This window comes from Plecotus auritus (genome assembly GCF_963455305.1).
Source record: "Plecotus auritus genome assembly, chromosome: 7".
NCBI classification, from domain to species: domain Eukaryota; kingdom Metazoa; phylum Chordata; class Mammalia; order Chiroptera; family Vespertilionidae; genus Plecotus; species Plecotus auritus.
Genome location: NC_137774.1, coordinates 144,447,928 through 144,469,154, shown reverse-complemented (window position 1 = coordinate 144,469,154; position 21,227 = coordinate 144,447,928). Strand labels below are relative to the sequence as shown.

The 21,227-nt window shown below is 35.1% G+C and overlaps 1 protein-coding gene across 1 annotated transcript in view; it reads left to right on the top strand.

The window, feature by feature from the left end:
• The window catches only part of IPO11 (importin 11), a 146,922-nt gene that overhangs the window by 20,433 nt on the left and 105,262 nt on the right, over positions 1 to 21,227 (top strand). The window contains exons 3-11 of the mRNA XM_080681497.1: positions 490 to 590; positions 3,239 to 3,311; positions 4,871 to 5,074; positions 10,194 to 10,326; positions 13,487 to 13,545; positions 14,687 to 14,735; positions 16,636 to 16,706; positions 18,886 to 19,078; positions 19,694 to 19,846. Coding sequence (XP_080537623.1) covers positions 490 to 590; positions 3,239 to 3,311; positions 4,871 to 5,074; positions 10,194 to 10,326; positions 13,487 to 13,545; positions 14,687 to 14,735; positions 16,636 to 16,706; positions 18,886 to 19,078; positions 19,694 to 19,846 — 1,036 coding nt within the window. The remainder of the gene's footprint in view (positions 1 to 489; positions 591 to 3,238; positions 3,312 to 4,870; positions 5,075 to 10,193; positions 10,327 to 13,486; positions 13,546 to 14,686; positions 14,736 to 16,635; positions 16,707 to 18,885; positions 19,079 to 19,693; positions 19,847 to 21,227) is intronic.

The window sequence follows — 21,227 nt, the reverse complement described above, 5'->3', positions numbered from 1 at the left end:
ATGTATTTAAAAAAAAAATGTTCTGCTATCAAACTGAATTTGTAAGCACACTTGTTTTAATGAGAATACTTTCAAATAATTTATTTCATAGCATTTATAAATAACCCAAGGGCTTTCACTCCTTAGAATCTTTGAATTTATGTTGTCAATAGCTCTATTTTTATTTTTTTATTTAGATGATTTGTGTGTGTGTAGATTGTGATATATAATGAGGTTTATTTTGTTTTACGTTTATTAACAAATAAACATACTTAAGAATAGACTAATGTAATGAATCTCCATGTATCCATTACTAAGTTTAAACAAATAGCATTCCACTGAGCAGGTATACTTTCTTATATGAATTAAAGGTATTTAGAAAATAACAATATGATATATGTAGTGATATAATTTAAATGAAACTAATTTAAAAAATCTATTCATATTTTTTTGTATATTATACTTTTAACTTATATGTTTATTCTAATACTATGTTTTTTTTATTTACAGAATATTTTCACAAACCACGATTTGGATGTAAATGTAAGGTGGCTTGCTGTGCTGTATTTTAAAAATGGAATTGATCGTTACTGGAGACGTGTAGCACCTCAGTAAGTTTCATCACTCTCCCCCGCCCAGTGTAGTAATCCTTTTCAAATTCTGGGAGCTACTGGAATGTATTTGTTAATCTTCATTCTTTATGTAAAAGAATGAGTTTGTGCTTACTTCAGCTGCCCACATATTAAAATTGGAACAATGCTGAGAAGATTAGCATGTTCCCTGTGTTAGGATGACATGCAAAGTTGTGAAATGTTTTTTTATATTTAAAAGAAAAATAAATGTATTACTTATTAAAAAAGAAAAGTGTTCTACATAGTTAATTACAAATCAATATCCATATTATTGCTTTTTTCCATGACTTTTTTTAATTATGGGGAGGGGTATGTATGGCTTTCTTGTTGGCCTGCTTTTGAGGATCTCAAATTTTATGGGCACAAAACAAAAGGCTGAGTTGAATAATTCATGTTGGAAAAACATTTTTTTGTTTTTTTTTAAAGAAGTATGAGGTTAGGATTTTGAAAAAAAGTCATTGAGAAGGAAATCCCAGGTCATTTCCGAGCCAGCTAGATGTTAATTCCAGTTTATTTTGCATGATTTCCTTTGCAGTGGGAATGGGATAGTATTCATTTGTAATCTCATCAGATTCAGTTGTAACTGCTCTGTAGGTGGTTAAGTGAACATATGTCACTTGATAATGAATACATGTTATATAATTGATGGACAGGCAATGCAAACATGACCCTGGAATTTATGTGATAGAAAATAGTGAACCTTGCTGAAGAAGTAACATAGCCTTTGTTCTCCAGTAGATGGCACCATAGCTCTTATATTTATAAGGTCTTAAAAAAAACCTTGTCTGAGCATTTCAAAGTACTTATAAAATATGCCCTTGAATAATATTGGAAGCAACTGGAATTTTTAAAGGCTGCACTTAATATATAGTAGTGTAAAGCAAACTTACCTTTTCTTATTTTAAAATAAATTCATAATTTTGAGAGAGACAGTGTTGATGAGAAACTGTATTTTTGATTTATTGGAAACAGTGCAGCAGCACAAATTTTTCTACTGCTGTGTCCAGTTAAATTTTAGATGCTTCCTAAAATTGATTTTGTACTGGTTATATGAAGAATATTATAATGAGTATAAATAGTCTTTTAAAATGACTGTAAGGGAAAGTAAATTATGATTACATATTTCAGATTGTACTTTCACATAAAGAATTAGAAACTGGAATTTACTTTAAATTTAAAAAATTAATAGTGTTATTGTATGGCATTAAGAAGCTAAATCCCAAGCTATCTCTTCTGGTATATATTAAGATACAAGCTCTAGGAAAGGATCCTTCCTTGTGTATTTTTAGCTTCCATTTGTGGTCTGCAGTACTTGGTGTTCCTTGGCTTGAAGGTGCATCACTTCGATGTCTGCCGCCATCGTCACATAGACTTCTTCTCACATGTCTCCTCTGTGTCTTTGTCCAAATTTCCTCCTTATAAAGGGCACCAGTGCTTGGATTAGGACCACCCTAATCCAGTATGACCTCATTTTAGCTTGATTACATCTGCAAAACCCCAGTTTCCAAATAAGGTCACAGTCAAGTTATTGAAGTTAGCGCTTGAAGATGTCTTTTTTGGGGGGACACAGTTCACCTCAACAGATGCTTTAAAACTTGTTTTTAATTTTCTACAACTTTTATGGCTGGTTTTATTGGGACGATTCAACTGCCAAAACGGAAAACCTTAAAATGAGGGCTCTAAAATTTAAATTTTAAATAACCAATACATTCATATAGTTAAAAAAGCAAAATGCATACCATCTCATACAGCGAATATTCTCCATCCCTGTCATTTTGCTATCTAGTGTCATTCCTCATTTGTAGTCAGAATATTGGTATTGTGTTTATACTTTCCAGATATGTACAATGAAAGATTTTTAAACTAGTTGATTTCTAATAAGTCTTCCATCCCAAACATTCTTTGATTACTGATCCTTTCCCCCATAGAACAACTGCAGTCAGATTTTAAAAAGAAAGTTAGTGGAAAACTAATTTTTACTTAGTTTTTTTTGTTTTGTTTTGTTTTAAGCCAACCATTAATATTTTTTTGTCTGTAATTATTTTTACATCAAAAGCAAACATCAAAATATCACATTCATTATGCTAAGAGAAATATGCTAGTCAGAGAAAGACAAGTGCCATATACATATTTCACTCATGTACAGTCTAATGAACAAACTGAACTAATAAGCAAAATAGAGACATACTTATAGATAGAGAGCAGGCTGACAGCTCGGGGTAGGGGCTGGGGGCTCATAGGGGCTAAGCAAAAAAGGGAAAAAAAAGGAAGAATTCATGGACAGGGACAACAGTGTGGTGATTGGAGTGGGAGGGAGGTAGAGTAAAAAGGGAATAAATTGATGGAAAAAATAAAATAAAGAAAAATTACATTCATTACTGTGGATTTGTCTTATATTCTATGGCTTACTATTTTGTGCTTCTTATTTATTCAATTTTGAAGAAATTTTATGCTTTTGAATTACTTGATGTGCCAGTGTACAATGGAAATAATTTTATTTATTTACCAAAACAATCAGGAACACCTTGTTTAAAAGCTTTTTATTTTTAAAATTCACAGTAGTGCTTACCTGCATTTATTGTTAGGTAACATTCTTTTGCATAATAAATACATCTTTTTTTTTTCAGTGCTCTTTCAGAGGAGGAGAAATCTACATTGCGTGCAGGACTAATCACCAACTTCAATGAACCAATAAATCAGGTTAGTGAGAAAATGAATGCTAACTATTCTTTCCCTTTCCTTAGTTTTTGCTTCTTTTCCAAACTAATTTTGTTTCTTGGCATTAAAAATAAAATCTATTACATAATGTCCATTTGTGATACACATTTTTCTGTTGATTTTTGAATTTTGAGGTCCAGTTCTAGCTGTTAAGAATTTTGGCTAGATTTGGCAATTAATTATTTAAAACACTGAAGTCATTTTAAGACATATTTGTATGCATTTTAAACTTCCTCAGTTTCTTTAGTTAACATAGAAAACAAATGTCTGTATTTGTAGTCTTACAGCATGGAAGTTAAATTTAATGATTTAGATGATCCCTTCGTTTTATTTGTAAACTATAGGATGATTTCACGATTTTGTCTATTTCATCCATCACATTTTCAGTTCTTACTATGTGGGGGATAGATAGTAAACTATACAGTTTTTTTTTTCTTTTATAGTGGAATTTTTCTTCTAAGAATAAAGTAAGTTTTGCTTATGGATACAAAGCACACTGTATTTGGTCATGTATCCAGTGTAGCTTTATCTCAACATATTTAAATGATTTCAGTTTTTGCTTTTATAAGTTTCTTGAGATGAGGGAAGATGGAGAGGAATGGAGTAACTCTTACTGGGTCAGGAGGTGATTAGGAAGAATTTGGGTGATCTAGAGGTAAATCATTGGTTAGATGTTCTGTCAGTTAGCATTTGAGAAACACTGATCTGAACAAATACCATTATGTAAATACCTAATATTTGATGTTCATTTCTATTCTTAGGTCAGTGGTTCTCAAACTTTGTAATCCTAGAAGTTCCTTACACTACCAAAATAAAACCCTAAAGGGTTCTATTTGTTGATATTTACTGTATTAGAAACTAAAACTGAAAAATTTTTAAAAATTTATTAAATAAAAATAATAAAGTCATTACTTTTTAATGTAAATAGAAATTTAAAAGATTGAACGATAGCTGTTTCTCAAAGCAATAGGTAAATTAATGAGAAGAGTTGCATTGTTCTGTACTTTGCCATATCTCTTTAGTGTCTGGTTATTTAAAAGAATAGCTCAGTGATTGAGCATCAACCTATGAACTAGAAGGTCATGGTTTGATTCCTAGTCAGGGCACGTGCCTGGTTGTAGGCTCAATCCCCAGTTGGGGGCAGCTGATCAGTGAGTCTCATTATTGATGTTTCTCCCTTTCCCTTCCTCTCTGAAGTCAATAAAAATACATTTTTAAAAAAGATGTCTACATTTTCATATCTGCTTTATTTACTCTGTTGCAGTATATTATTTTGGTAAAAGTTATATGAAGGAAATATGTTATTGGGAAAGGGAGGAACTCACAGACCCTGAAAGGATTTTAAATCACCCACCCTCCACCCTGAAATCCATAGACCAGACTTCGAGAACTACTGTCTTAAGCAGTTGTTGTGTGAAAATTTTATTCATTTTGGTCAAATGTGTAATAACCAAAAAGGTAACTTTCAACTATGAATGCATTTCTTATCCATTGCTTTTGTTATATATGTTTATTTCTGATGATTAATTTTCCCCCTCCAGATCGCAACTCAGATTGCAGTACTCATTGCGAAAGTTGCTCGATTGGACTGTCCCAGACAGTGGCCTGAACTAATTCCCATTCTTATAGAATCTGTGAAAGTCCAAGATGATCTTCGACAGCACAGAGCATTACTTACCTTCTATCATGTTACCAAGACTCTGGCCTCTAAACGTCTGGCTGCTGATAGAAAACTGTTTTATGATGTAAGTGATTTAACACAATTTGATTATGAAAACCATGCTACTTATATAAAACCATTTATAATTTTACCTAAATATTTTACTGAAAGGTTATGAATTTTTTCCAGTGGACCTCAAAAGGTTCAGAATAATATGTAATAGCTGAAAGATTGTAAGCTGAATAGTGATTGACCATAAGACCACTTCACGGACGGTGAGGGGAATTGGTTGGTAGAGAACAGTCTGAAGGCAAAGCGACTGGTTTGAGGCTGTTGGGGTAGTTCAGATGAGATGATAAACCTTTTAAATGAAGCAGTGGTAAAGGGAACATACAGAGTTGAAATTTAGGAAGTTAAAATTGACATGCCTGGTTAATGGATGGGCAGATGTAGGAAGGAACCTGACATAACTGGGGGGCAGTAGTCCTTTACTGCATGTTTTAGCACTATTTGTTGAAAAGACTCCTTTCTTTGTTCATTTGCTTTGGTGCTTTTGTATTTGTCTTGAACTACCAAAACAGCGATTTTCCTATTGTTCAACCTGACTTTTTGGACTGTACCATATAACACTGGTAAGTCTCAACATATTTTTAACAGTATTCTTGCTTTTCTTTGGAATCCTCATTTTGAGGATAGTGCTTGGGAATCTGCATTTGGCTCCCCAGGTGATTCTTTTTTTTTTTTTTAATTGATTTTTTATAGAGAGGAAGGGAGAGGGATAGAGAGCTAGAAACATCGATGAGAGAGAAACATCGATGAGAGAGAAACATCGATCAGCTGCCTCCTGCACACCCCCTACTGGTGATGTGCCCACAACCAAGGTGCATGCCTTGCCTGGAATCGAACCTTCAGTCTGCAGGCCGACGCTCTATCCCCTTGAGCCAAAGCAGTCAGAGCACCTCCGGTGATTCTTATATACCAGTGGTTCTCAACCTTTTTAATGCCGCGACCCTTTAATACAGTTCCTCATGTTGTGGTGACCCCAACCATAAGATTATTTTCGTTGCTACTTCATAACTGTAATTTTGCTACTGTTAGTGAATCGTAATGTAAATATCTGTGTTTTCCGATGGTCTTAGGCTCTACAGCCCACAGGTTGAGAACCGCTAGCAGGGTCGCCTAAGACCATCGGAAAACACAGATATTTACATTACGATTCACTAACAGTAGCAAAATTACAGTTATGAAGTAGCAACGAAAATAATCTTATGGTTGGGGGTCACCACAACATGAGGAACTGTATTAAAGAGTCGCGGCATTAAAAAGGTTGAGAACCACTGTTACACTTAAATTTTTTTTTTTTTAATATATTTTATTGATATTTTACAGAGAGGAAGGAGAGTGATAGAGAGCTAGAAACATCGATGAGAGAGAAACATCAATCAGCTGCCTCCTGCACACCTCCCACTGGGGATGTGCCCGCAACCAAGGTACATGCCCTTGACCGGAATCAAACCCGGGACCCTTCAGTCCGCAGGCCGATGCTCTATCCACTGAGCCAAACCGGTTTCGGCTGTTACACTTAAATTTAAGTCAGAACCACATTATGTACTTTTTATTTATTTATTTTTAGTACTCTTTTTATTGATTTTTTTCAGAGAGAAAGGGAGAGGGAGAAGGAGAGAGAGAAAATAGAAAAATCTAGAGAGAAACATGAACAGCTGCCTCCTGCACGTCTCCTTCTGGGAATCAAGTCTGCAACCCGGGCATGTGCCCTGACCAGGAATTGAACAGGTGACGACCTCTTGGTTCATGGGTCGATGCTTAAGTGAGCCACACTGGTCATGCTGCCCTCTTTATTTTTAACCCAGTTTCACTTTTTAGAGGATGAACGTCTTCCTTTGTCTGATTCAGAAGAATATTGGTTATCTCAAGTTCATTTTCTGCAGGGTTAATTCTTCTTCTTATGTCTTCTTGCCTTTCTTTTGCAGTCAATTCTTCCCGTAAAGTTTTATAAATTTGTTGACAAACCATTAAAAAGTTTTCTTCCTCTTTTAAGTAATCTGGTGTGCCTTGACCCAAAAATAATGGACCCAAACTTCAGTTTTCCAAGTTCTCTTTGACAGACATCAGCTTCATTAGATTTATTCAGTTCTTAAGTCCTAAAATCAAGCTGTCATGATGGCTGTGTTCCTTCTGGCACCTCCAAGGGGTAAATCTGTTTCCTTGCCTTTCTAGCTTCTATAAACCACCTGCATTCATTCCTTGGCTTGTGGCCCCTTCCATCAAATTCATCACTTCAATCTCTATTTTCATCCTCACATCTACGTTTGTGCATTTGTTTTTATATTGGAAGTTTTTCATATAAAAGTCAAATATGTAGAATATTCTGTCTTATAGTTATTCTTTACTACCCTTCTATGGAAGTCTTAATTTTTAGTTTGGCTTTCTCAAGTTGTATGCCCCAAATGTGTTGCTTTAGTTTTCAGGTATAACTTGTATTTAGCCTAGGCAATCTCTACAGATTTTATCTTATCAATAGGGACCTTATTCTGGATAGCTTTCTGACTACTTCAGCTTTCTTGCTATGTTTCCTTGTAGTGTGAAGCTCACTTTTATCCCTTCTGTTTGTTTTTCCCCCCCAGGTGAAATACATCTTTCTTTAATCCTTTGATTTTATTATTATTAAGATATGTAGGACCCTGACAAGCCGTGTGATTTATATGTTCTTGGCTCTAAAATTTAGTCTAAATGCTCAATATGGAGAGGCTATTTCCTTTCCATATAGAATAAAATATAGGTCTACCCAGCATCTTGTACCTACTTCCAGCACAATATTTGTTACATTGTGCTGAGTTATAATTGTTAACATTCTGAGATCTATTACATTATGAGTTTTATGAGGGAGGACTGTAGCTTTCATTATAACCCCACTCTCAAGCCCAGAAGGATGTACCTAAGTAGTGGTTCTCAGTAACTATTTGTTAAGTGAATAAACAATAGAGAAGGGATACTTGTTCTTAGATACCAGTTAGATTTCATAGTGTAATATTGTGTAAAATTTTTTAAAAAAAGGAGTTTGGGAAGTATATACAAAACTTAATATACCTGGAAAAATATTTCAGCTTAGAACCTTTCATTTTGGAATGGAGTTGAACCTGGAAACATGGAGCATAGTGTAGCTTAGGAGGGCAATCTTGTCTGATGCCTTGGGGTACAAGATGCGTAGTTTAATTGAAAGTAGTGTATGTGGGAAAATATTATAAAAAGCAATTTTGCTAGTTAATAAAGTGGCCTCTGTTATTTTGGTAATCTGAAATACAGGAAAACTTTTCTTTAAATAAATGTTTAGCCTGTCTGGTGTGGCTCAGTGGTTGAGTGTTGACTCATGAACCAGGAGGTCATGGTTCGATTCCCGGTCAGGGCACATGCTTGGGTTGTGGGCACGATTCCAAGGAGGGGGTGAACAGGAGGCCGCCGATCAATGATTCTCTCTCATCATTGATGTTTCTGTTTCTCTCTCCCTCTGCCTTACTCTCTCTGAAATCAATAAAAACATATTAAAAAATGTTTACTGTAATAGTTTTCATCTACTAAATTAGTTTTCCACACATACATAAAAAAGTAAGCTAGTTGCTATTGCAAAGTAGTGCACTTTGTACTTAAAACTGGCTACCTGCTGCTCAGTGTGTCCCGACAATTTTTATATCCTGTTTCCCTTCCATGTTAAATTCTTTTCAGAGGTGACAAATTACAAAATCAACAGTTGAGAGAAAATTGTTTTGCAGTAACAAAATTGAGCTTATTTGACACAAAAAGGAATTCATTTTCTATAAAATAGTATGTCTTTCATACAAACCTGAACTAAAAATGTTGACATTAAATACAACTAAAGTAACAATCCAAAGTCTATGAAAGCAAGGGAATTTAAGGTACAAATAGTAATTATAATGTAATTATGAATGTATTCACCAAATAATATCTAGTAGACATGATGTGTAACCCACAAAGGTATATGCTGTGGTAAATAAAGTAATCCAAACCTAAGAAAAGATTAAAGATCTTTGGAGAGCATTATATTTCACTTGTTTTTAGAGATATGGGTTAAAATTATGAGAAGCTCTATTTTCCAGTGAAGAATGTTTCTTTGTACTGAGCAGCTTTGGAATTTTGAGCAAGGCACTTAAACTTTGATTCTTTAAAATTTCCTTTCAGTTCTAAAGTTGTAGAATTTATAGTCTTTAGATTACTTTAGATTAACCTATATAAGCACCATTAAAGTTTTGAGATGGAAATCTTACAGTATAATTTCAATATAGATGTTTGCATTTTTAATCTGTTTTTTTCTAGAAGACCTTTGTACATTTAGTTTTATTTCTTCTCATTTTATATTTTCTTGGCATAGAACTAAATTCTTGACCTACTTATCTTATTAGATTCTTTGCTATGCACATATTTATTCCTATGTGCCCTGACTGGGAATCAAACCAACAACCTCTGTTTTTATGTAGTATGCTAATAATACCTAGTCATATGCACTTTCATCTGATTTTTATTTAAATAAAATGGCCATGTAGGCTCAGCTAGATTGGTCTTAGACCCTGTGGGAAAAAGCTGAAGCTACCACTGGAAGTTGGTTCTCCTCAACCTGGGAGGCAGAGGCTAACTGCTCCTCAGTGTGAGACGAGGCTTTCAGTAGCAGTGTATGTTAGGAAAGCAGCCTGACAAGCGGTGTGGGTTGTATGTTCCTGGCTCTAAGTGCTCAAAAGCAAGATGGGCAAAACTGGCAGGACACAGATATTTGACTCCTTTGTATTTCTTAGTGTATTGACTTAGCTGATGTACTCAGTGATAGTCCATAAATCAGTTTTTTAAACCTATAAGCAGAAGATAAAAAGTATAAGTAGAACATATCAGACTACAATGCAGGCATTAGGCTTAGTATTGTTTCAAGAAACTAATATTTTAGGGTGTGTGTGTGTGTGTGTGTGTGTGTGTGTGTGTTCATAGCAGCAGCCAAGTAAACTATTATTACTATGCATTTTGGCTTTAAGAGTTTGAAACTTTGTGATAAATTACTCTTGACTATTTCAGATCTCATTGAAAATGTGTGCTCAATTTAAAAACTGAAATGTATTACTATGTAGGCCTAATTGATTACTGACTTCTATAATGTGAACAAATTTGTTGATATTTCTTTGCAGTTAGCTTCTGGAATTTATAATTTTGCCTGCTCTCTGTGGAATCACCACACAGACACATTCCTTCAACACGTTTCTTCTGGCAATGAAGCTGCAGCTCTAAATTCACTAGAACGAACTCTACTATCATTGAAAGGTGCGGTTAAACTTGATATATTCATTTTTGAAATGACATACCTCAAAATAGTCACCAAATAGTTCTTCTGGATGGATTTTCTATTGCTAGTCTCACCAAGAGAATAAGAGTTAATTTCTCCCTCAGAGACAAGGGATTATTTGTAGTTTGTTTTTCTTTTATGAGAATAGCTCTTTCTACTCTAATTGATGAAAGTGTGCAATAATTTTATGTTTTGGGGTTTTTGTTGTTGTTGTTAATCCTCACCTGAGGAAAGAAAGAGGGAGAGAGAGAATCATCGATGTGAGAGAGAAACATCAATTGGTTGCCTCCCCAATGTGCCGGGCCTGGGCCAGGGATTGAATCTGCAACCCAGGTACTTGTCCTTGACTGGGAATGGAACCTGCGACCCTTTGGTGTGCAGTCCAACAGTCTAACCACCTAGCCACACCAGCCAGAACTACAATAGTGTTATATTTACATTACTGTCATGTCATGATTCTGAATACATTCTTTTTAGAATTTTGCTTTTACTTTACATTTCTCATGTATGAGGTGTTAAGGGCTGCTACCCTTATTGTCATGCTAACTCTCCTGTCCACAAGGCTTAGTTCAGCTCTATTTCCCAGTTCTTTTGCCCGAGAATTCAGGGTCTATCTATTTTACTTGTACCTCAGGCTCACTTAGATTTTAGGTGGTACCTGATGGGGTATCATCATGGCTTGTGTTTTCATATGCTGGGCCATTCTCTCTTTTTTTAAACCTCGGGGATATGTTTTCATTGATTTTTTTTTTTTAGAGGGAGAGAAACATCAATGTGAGAAACATTGACTGGTTGCCTCTCCTATGTGCCCTGACCAGGAACCAAACTCGAAACCTTTTGGTGTAGGGGATGACGCTACAACCAACTGAGCCACCTGGCCAGGACATGGCATAATTTTAGCATAAATCTCCATTTTTACTTTCCCAGAGCTGAGTTATTTATCTTGAATGTATTCTGAGGTTCCTTTACTTTTTAAAACACTCACTTGGCTTGTTCTGTTTGTCTTCTGGTCTCTCTCCTTCTGTTCTGATTGCTAAGGCTCTTTTAGTTTGTGTTTCTTAGTTTGATCTCAAGCAGCCTTTAGTTTTCTCTTATTAGAGCTCATTTAGCATCCTTCTGTTTTATTCACAAGGCCTTTTATCATACTCACTCTAGTACCTGAAGATGCAGAAAACCTAACCTTGTGCGCAAAAGTGAATGATTTTAAAGGACTGTTGACAAGTAAAATCCAGTACAGGTGATTTTACAAGTGAGTGGAGATGGTTTTGTCAACATCCTTGATGAAGAAATTCAGAGGCTTTAGAGAGAGATGTGTACTCAGAGTCTGAGAAACTGATAATAAGGTTGTATGATAAAACTGTGTAAGTACTGAATTTAATGATTAAGGATTTTTCATGATTTTTTTTGACTGTAGACTTTTTTTTTGCTTTAATGATTTCAGAGCTTAACTCCTGAAAAAAGGATATAGCTCTACTCTGTATTAGCATGCCTTAAGCTTTTCATTACCTCCCCATCTAAAGGTCGTGGATACACTTTAGCATTTCTAAGGCATTTGACCTAGAAAAAAAAATTCTATAGCATTTTCCTTGAAAGTACTTATTCTCTCCAGTTATTAATATCTATCCTGTTACAACTTAAAGTCTTAGAACTGGAATTTTTTTTACATGTAATCTGAAAGTTTACACCTATTTGCATTTAGTATCTTTCAGACATTATTTCATTCAACAGATTTATAGGTCAGTGGTTGGCACTGGGGAGACAGACATAATAAAATGACCACACAGATACATGTAAAATGACATCTGTGACAGGGGCATTACTGATGTTATGATAACTGATAATATGGTCAGAAAAGACTTCCGTGAGAAAGTGATGTTTGAATCAAAATCATAAAGTCAAAGTTCACTAGGCAATGAAGGCAGAAAGAAAGGACCCTCCCAGGTAGTGTAGACCAATGTATCTTGGTGGGAAAGAGCATGTCCAGAATAGAGATGAGTTTGAACCCTATTTATTTCTATTATGATATAGTAACTTCAAAAAAAATTTTTTTTATATTGATTTCAGAGAGGAAGGGAGAGGGGGAGAGAGATAGAAACATCAATGATGAGTGAGAATCATTGATCAGCTGCCTCCTGCAGGCCCCCGACTGGGGATCGAGTCTGCAACCCTGGCATGTGCCCTCGACCGGAATAGAACCCAGGACCCTTAACCACCCAGGGCATAGTAACTTTTGAGTGTAGATAAATGATGTATGAAATTGTTGGTCTTGTAAACAGGTGCATTCTAAACCTATTTTTAATATATTGCCTTTAGACTTCACCTCGTGAACACTAACTCATTAGTTACATAGATAGCAATGCTGTCTGTAAAGTTATTTTAAATTTTATAGTCTTGTATGTTGCCATTCAATTGTTACTAATTGAGCCAAGTGTTCTACATACATGATACTACTAAATTCTTTAATAACCCTATGTGGTAGGACTTATTAGCCACATTTTACAGATAAGGAATGTGAGATCTAGAAAAGTTGCTTAAAACAATACAGTTATAGACATTGGAGCTATTATTTAAATCTAGATCTGATTTCAGATCTTTTATCCTTCTAGTTTCCCTCTGTATACCAGTTTACTCATAAAGTGTGATGCTTTATAATTGAGCACTATAGTCTGTTCCATATTAGGTAATAAAGTAGTTTTTATATCCCTTTTAAGAGATACTATATTTTCATGAATGTAGCCTAAAACAATGAAACTTTTTGTTCACTGTTAAGGTATAGTTTAAAGTTTATGGATTAGAGGTAACCTTCTCAATTTCAACCTATAGGAGGTTATTGCAGGTGAGAAGCACTAACAATTACAGAAATTAAACTAAATTGTGCAATATAGTTTTAGAAACATGAGTAGTTACGATGAGAAGAACACTACTTTTGCAACATAAAAACTTGGCTTTGGTTCCATCTTTCCCAGTTAGCAAAGCAAGCAATGACCAGAAGTTACCTTTCTGTAACTATTAAATATTAAGACTGTAGCCTCCAAGCTTGATGAGGTTTTGTGATTCTAAGTTTTTATTCTGATCATGATTTTAGTAGGATAAAATATGAAAAAATAAGATGCAAATAAAACTTGTTTTACTTTTCAGTATTGCGTAAGTTAACTGTTAATGGATTTGTGGAACCTCATAGGAGTATGGAGGTGATGGTAAGTGGAAGAAGTGATTGATTTTTTTTTGTGACTTTGGGAAAATGCTTGGTATTTTCCTGAAAACTTTGAAGCCTGTTCTTTTTACTTAGCATTCATTTAAGTGTTTTTACTATGTGATAAGGTAGTGTTTTTTTTAAACCATTTTGTGTGTTAATTATACTTTTAGACTTGTGGTTTGTTTTCACTACATCAAAGCAGCTATTGTGTGAAGAAGAGGAAATAGGCTTAAGTTAGTTCTCAAGATGACATGATACATTGAGAGTGTTCATTTGAATCTGAATTCAAGTGAACTCCTGTGAATTTGATTGCTATTATAACATTACCAGTTGTGTCATATTTATATTCTTGATATTTTCCTTTGTCTGTTTTTGTATATTTAAAATGATATTTTTCTTCTTATAACATCTATACATTCTCTTTGCAATCAATTAAAAAATATGTATATAAGAGGGGAAAACCCGATAGGTAAGCCTAAGTTGTGATGTATATTTGTTATTACTATAGTGTCATCTACTTCTCTGTATGCAAAAATATATAACTGCATTTATTTCATCCCAAAACAAAATGGGATTATATTATACGTACGCAGATATATTAGTTTTCACAGTGAGTTTAAGTCAGCTAAATTATTGCTTTCTGTGGATTGCTTTGGGGGGCGCAGGTGCACAGAAATTTTTGCAAAACTTTGCAAAAATTGGGTCGTCAGGTCTACTCAAGATTTAACCAGAGCCATTTTCTTTTCTTTTCTTTTCTTTTCTTTTCTTTTCTTTTCTTTTCTTTTCTTTTCTTTTCTTTTCTTTTCTTTTCTTTTTTCTTTTCTTTCCTTTTCTTTTCTTTTCTTTTCTTTTTCTTTTTCTCTTCTTTTCTTTTGTTTTCGATTGCATATTGGTTTTGTACTGTCTGAAGTTTTAGGTATCCATTGGGGGTCGGGTCTAGGGACTTAATTCCTTTGGATAAGGGGGGCTTACTGTAATTACTTTCTTGTATAAGAGTTGTTTTTAATAGTGGAATATTTTTTACTTACTTAATTTTAACTTTTTAAGATGATTTGATAGATATGTTTTAGTATCCCTGAAAAAGCATAAGGTAAATGTTTATTACAGAATAAATTAAGACACTTTAAAAAATTATTTTCTAGGGTTTTTTACATGGAATATTTGACCGTCTGAAACAATTTCTGGAATGCAGTAAGTACTTCCATGATAGTACTTTTTACTGTAGAATCCTTATTCATTAATAGCTTCTGCTCTGCACTTGCAAATCTGGAGAGAGTCCAAAATCTTGTGTCTTGATAATTCTCTGAAGTTAAATAGAAATTTCAGCTTTGTTTTCATATGCAAGTCTTGTCTTATATTGAGGAAACCTTTTTAAAAAAATTCTATTCTGTGTTCATTCCTTCTGTATTTCTCATGCAGACATCCACAACAGTTATACATTTAATAGATATTATTTGTGTAGATTCTCAGCAAATGTTTAGACTTCTTATAGATTCTGTTGCTTTAAGTGTATTTTACATATAAATTTCCTTAAATTGTACTTTCATTTTGTAAATCCCTTGTTCATTTACCTTCATTGGCTTACCTTTAGGACTCTTTCTAATGCATTACCCCACAAAAAAGAATTTATCATTTATATTTGTGTTGTATTATACTGGTGGTCTGTTAGTTATCCTTTTCTCTTCCCTATAACTGTAAGCATCTTTGCTTAGGATGCACACACATGTGCATGCACACACACACGTATACATATCTTGTATGCACACAAGTATGTATATCCTATATGTGTATTTTTTTTAAATATATTTTATTGATATTTTACAGAGAGGAAGGGAGAGGGATGGAGAGCTAGAAACATCGATGAGAGAGAAACATCGATCAGCTGCCTCCTGCACACCTCCCACTGGGGATGTGCCCGCAACCAAGGTACATCCCCTTGACTGGAATCGAACCCGGGACCCTTCAGTCCACAGGCCAACGCTCTATCCACTGAGCCAAACCAGTTTCGGCCTATATGTGTATTTTTGTTGTTGTTGTTGTTGTTGTTGTTAATCCTCATCCAAGGATAACTTTCCATTGGTTTTTAGAGAGAATGGAAGGGAGGGGGAGAGACAGAGAGAAAGAAACATCTGTGTAAGAAAGACACTTTGATTGGTTGGCTCCCACATGTGCCCCCGGTCAGGGCCAGGGATTGAGCCTGCAACCAAGGTATGTGCCCTTAACCAGAGTCAAACTTGGGACCCTTCAGTCCATGATCCTACGCTCTATCCACTCAGCCAAACCGGCTAGGGCTGTATGTGTGTATTTTTGAGGCCTTAATATCCTTAGAAGGTTTCTTAGTGTATTCATCTTTAGGGAGTTACTGATTTTTTTCATGTCAGTCTTTTCAGTTTAGTAAAAACATTGTTGAGCCTCTTGCCAGTCACTGCTCTGGGTACTGTGCATGCAAAGATAAATAAGACAGTTCATATAATATAGTTTATTTTTCTAAAAATGGTTACCTTTTTTTGGCCATCTCTATGGGGGAAGCAGAAGCGAAATAAATGATGAGGCAGAATATGAAGAGTATGATTCGAGAGCAGAGTAGTTCATGGGCTGATGGACATTATTCTGAATATACAAAAGTTTATTATCCGCCAGGGAAATTATCAGAAAAAAATGGTTAGAGATAATAGGAAAAATAATGAGTATGTGCTAATATTTGAGTGCTTTGTTTTTACTTAATTTTGCTTAAATTAAAAGTATCTCAACAATGACTAATTTAGATCTTGAAAATGGGACTCATGATTCATGGATAAAATTGTTACCCTTTTACTTTAAAATGGGTTCAATTTGTATTTTAGGGTTAATTTTGTGAAATACGGCACTGAGGATTACTATGTCTCTTAAGTGCAAATCTTGGCATTGCTTTATAAAAACTTTGTTTTTATGGTTAATTTGTTTAGAGTCGGGAGTGCACAATAATGAATTCTTAATGCAAAATACGCAGAAATATATGATAATATTTTTGCTAAAAGTTTAATCATTGTCTTAGTTGTGAATTTATAGAATATTATAAACTTGTACTAATATTTGAAATGTATTTTAACAGGTAGAAATGTAGATACAGATACTGTATTTAGAGATAAACTGGAAAAGACCATTATTCTTTTTACTAAAGTGGTAAGTTTTCTTTTTATCTTAATTGTGTTTTTCAAAATATACATATGAACATTTAGTAAGGAAAATTATGTTTTTATAAGCATACGTTTTGACTTTAGTGTATAGTAACTTATTTTCTGTTTATAGGAAAATTGAAGAAAAAACCTTTCTATCTTGAAGCCTATAATAATTAAATTTATATACCATAAATTATAGTGGATGAGTCACATTGATGTAAAAAGTCTATCTTAATAAAGTATTAGAGAAGTTGATTCCTCTAAAGCTCATTATTCTCAGATCCATTGGAAAAAGCAGAGATAAAGAGGATAGTGCAGCTGAGCAGGATGTAGATAAAATGTAGCAGGCAATATAATATTAGGAAGTCAAGTGACCGATTAGCATCATATTGAACATCTTTTGAGCTCTCCTACATAATAAAAGCCTAATATGCTAAGTGTCTGGTAATCCGTTCAACCAACCAAAGTGTAATATGCTAATGATATGCTAGGCTGCTCAACCGCTTGCTATGACTGCACTGACCACCAGGGGACAGATGCTCCAACCGGTAGGTTAGCTTGCTGCTGGGGTTCAGCCTATTGGGACTGAGTGAGATGGGCTGTACACTCCCTGAAGCCCTCCTGCGGTCCCTCCCTGGCTGGCTAACCTCCCGCATCCCTCCCTGGCCCCGATCGTGCACCGGTGGGGTCCCTCAGCCTGGCCTGCGCCCTCTCGCAATCCGGGCTGAGGCCCTCTCCCCACCAAGTGCACAAATTTTGTGCACTGGGCCTCTAGTCCACTATAAAGCTTCTCAACAGTCTTTCCCCTATTGATTTTTGCAGCCATTGGTGATCATGGCCTAGATACATTGATGAGAGAATACAAAATGATGGCATTCTATGATTCCCTTTACATTTATTAGCTGGAATCCTATACAATAAAAGCATAGTATGCAAATTATCCCCTTGACTGGGAATTCGTCCAGGAGTTCGACCAGGGGGCGGGGCTGGCCGGGGGCAGGGAGGGAGTACCTGGCCAGCACCTGGCAGCCGGCAGCCGCTAGGACCCATTTTCTTAACAGTGTGCAAATTTCGTGCACTGGGCCTCTAGTTCTTCTATAAAGAAGAAATCTCCCTTATTAACTATTTAATGCATCAAAATATAGTTCATGTAAGAAACGCAGGAAAATTTTATTTTTTGCTTTTATTTGTTACAGCAGGTCTTCGAATAATGTTGTTTTGTTCAGTGTTGTCTTATTTATAACTAGAGGCCCGGTGCACGAAATTCATGCATGGTGGTGGTGGGGGTCCCCTCAGCCCAGCCTGGACCCTCTCCAATCCAGGACATCCCTCTCACAATCCGGGACTACTGGCTCCTAACTGCTCACCTGTCTGCCTGCCTGATTGCCCCTAACTGTCCCCCCCCCCCCCCCCGCCTGTCAGCCTGATCACCCCTAACTGCCCCTCCCCCCCGTTGGCCTGGTCGCCCCCAACTGCCCCCCTGCCAGTCTGGTCACCCCTCACTGCCCCCCTCTGCTGGCCTGGTTGCCCCACGCAGCCTGCTGGTCAGTCGTTTGGTTGTCCCTTGTTAACCCCCCTGCTGGCCTGGTTGCCCCATGCAGCCTGCTTTTTGGTCATCCCTCGCTAACCCCCCTGCCAGCCTTGTCACCCCACACAGGCTGCTGTTCAGTTGTTACTGTTTGGGTGTTGTGACCAATCTGCATATTACCCTTTTATTAGTATAGATGATGAGATGCTGCAGCTTAACTCTTGTTTTTATCAGTTAACCTATGGTAAAATGGGTTTTGTTATTTGTTATTTCTCAGAACCTGTATTGATGATCTTAAGTCAGAACTAACTGTACTTTTTAAAGGCCTGTTTTGTATATACTTACTCCTTTTGCATTATATTTAGCCATTATTAACAAATTAAGTATGAAATAGGTCTATTTTGAACTTTATACTAGAAATAACAGAAAGTGCTAATTATGAGATACCTGATACAATCCACATTATATGATGCAACTTCAAGAAGTATATTATGTGTATGACATACATATTACATGTGAAACTGCATGTACACAGATTCCCACCAAGGTTCAAAACTTGCCAAATATTTACTAGCAAAGTTATAAGTTGTACTTATGGATGATTATATGCCTATATTAATTTGGGGAAAATGCATTTTAATTTTTTTCTTTATAGCTTTTGGACTTTTTGGATCAGCATCCCTTTTCATTTACTCCTCTAATTCAGAGATCTCTGGAATTTTCTGTAAGCTATGTATTTACAGAAGTTGGTGAAGGGGTTACATTTGAACGATTCATTGTCCAATGCATGAATCTGATTAAGATGATTGTCAAAAATTATGCTTATAAGCCATCCAAAAATTTTGAAGGTAATGCTTACAGGTAGTTTTACTTTTTTCATTTTCTTATTGTAATTGAAGTGTGAAATAAATGCTATTTTTATGTAATTTCTTTGAATTTATCAAGTCTGAAAAATAAAATGTTGCTGTGACATGAAGTAGAGATAAGAATTAGAGTCTTACGTGAATGCCAGCTTTTAAAAACCATACAATGCTTTTAGTAAAGTGTCTTTCATAGTACCATAGATGGAACCCCAGGGACTTTAAGATTAAAGTGCTACAATAACCACTGTAGCTCATGTTGTAGGCTGTATTTATTAGTATAATTATAAATTTTCTCTGACTTTATTTTATAAGTGGTTACTTCCAGATAGGCTATGTTTGTTATATTACTTGGAATTTATTCATGTGTATGTGTACCAAGATGAGAAAATCTTGTAGAGGAGAGAGAGATAAATAAGTCTTGAAGCAAGACTCACATGTGAACAAAAGAAAGAGTGTTTTTGTGGTTTGTCCATAATGAAAATGAAAATTTGTATACCACTGTATCTTTTCCCCTAAGGGTGTATTTTAAAATTTGTTTACATAATCCCACTTGGGTAGAATTTTTTCTGTACAATTAACTTGGAAATTTTATTTTTCTAGATAGCAGCCCTGAAACCCTTGAAGCTCATAAGATTAAGATGGCATTCTTCACATATCCCACTTTGACAGAGATTTGTAGAAGATTAGTCTCTCATTATTTTCTGTTAACTGAAGAAGAATTGACAATGTGGGAAGAAGACCCAGAAGGCTTTAGTAAGAATCAGTTCTTTAGTTTTCCCATGGCTTTTCTCCCCTTTCATAAGTAGATATCATCTATTTAATTATAGGTATAGATTGTTTTTTAATATACCGCTTTTTATTTGAGAATCTTGGTTTTTAATGAGTGAGTTGTTCAAATATATAGAATTTTTCTCCAGAAAGAGACTTTTAAAAATTTTTAGGTATTATTATGGATGTATCATGTAGTTTGAAACAAAAACATAAAATTAACTGCCTGTCAGTTTCTCCTTTGTGATTCATTCCATTTTTTTTGGTAGAAATATTTACTCCAGAAAGAAATTTGGAGATGAAAATTTCTGAATTGCTGAATAGTTACCTATTTAAATTTTAATTTAAAATTAGTTCTTTTGATGATTAAAATATTTTTAATCATCAAAGTTATTATAATGTGAAGTTTGTAGATCTTTTTGTCTGTTTGGATTTTAATAGTAGATCAAGAGAATAAATCTGTCAAGGTTCTTGCTCAGAAAATCGAGGAATTGTGTACTTAATGAAGTATCTGTGTGTGAATTACTTTAGTTATGGTCAGACATAGGCTAGATTTTAGCCTCTACTGATCTCTTTGGCTGAGTGCCTTTGTGTAGCTGTACAAATGTTTCCTAATGTTTTAAGAATGTCTTAAACATTTTAGAAGAATTATCTTTCTTTGTCATTTAAAAACAATTTTAGTTCATAAAAATATGACTACACTGTACAGTGCCTTCTTTTTTGTTTTTGCCTTTTCTCTTAGCTAAAATCTTAATGTTTCATATTGCCTTTTTTATGTAGAATATATAATATTATAACATGTAACACTGAATCCCCATATTATTAAAAGTCCCTGAAGTATTTTACTTTATATGTAGGACATTTATGAAAAATGTCACTAATTCTTTTAACTTGTAAAACATGATTATTGTATCAAATGAAATGATTCTTAGGGTTGTAGTGATAGTTTATCAGGTGATATTAGATATTCTGGAAGGGACAAGTACTTTGAGCTTTCCTCTGTACAGAATTTTTAAAAAAATATTTTTATTGATTTCAGAGAGGAAGGAAGAAGGAGAGAGAGATAGAAACATCCATGATGAGAGCGAATCATTGATCTGCTGCCTCCTGCAAGTCCCCACTGGGGATTGAGCCCACAACCCGGGCACATCCCCTTGACCAGAATCGAACCTGGCACCCTTCAGTCCGCAGGCCGAAGCTCTATCCACTGAGCCAAACCGGCCAGGGCCAGAATTTTTAATGAGAGTGAGAGAATGTTTATGGATGAAAGCACTTGATAGGTGACTGTAATGTACACAGATATAATCTGTAGCTTCTAGTAAAGAAATCTGTTAGACCTTGTGTCCCCAAGGGTTTGCTTTCAGTG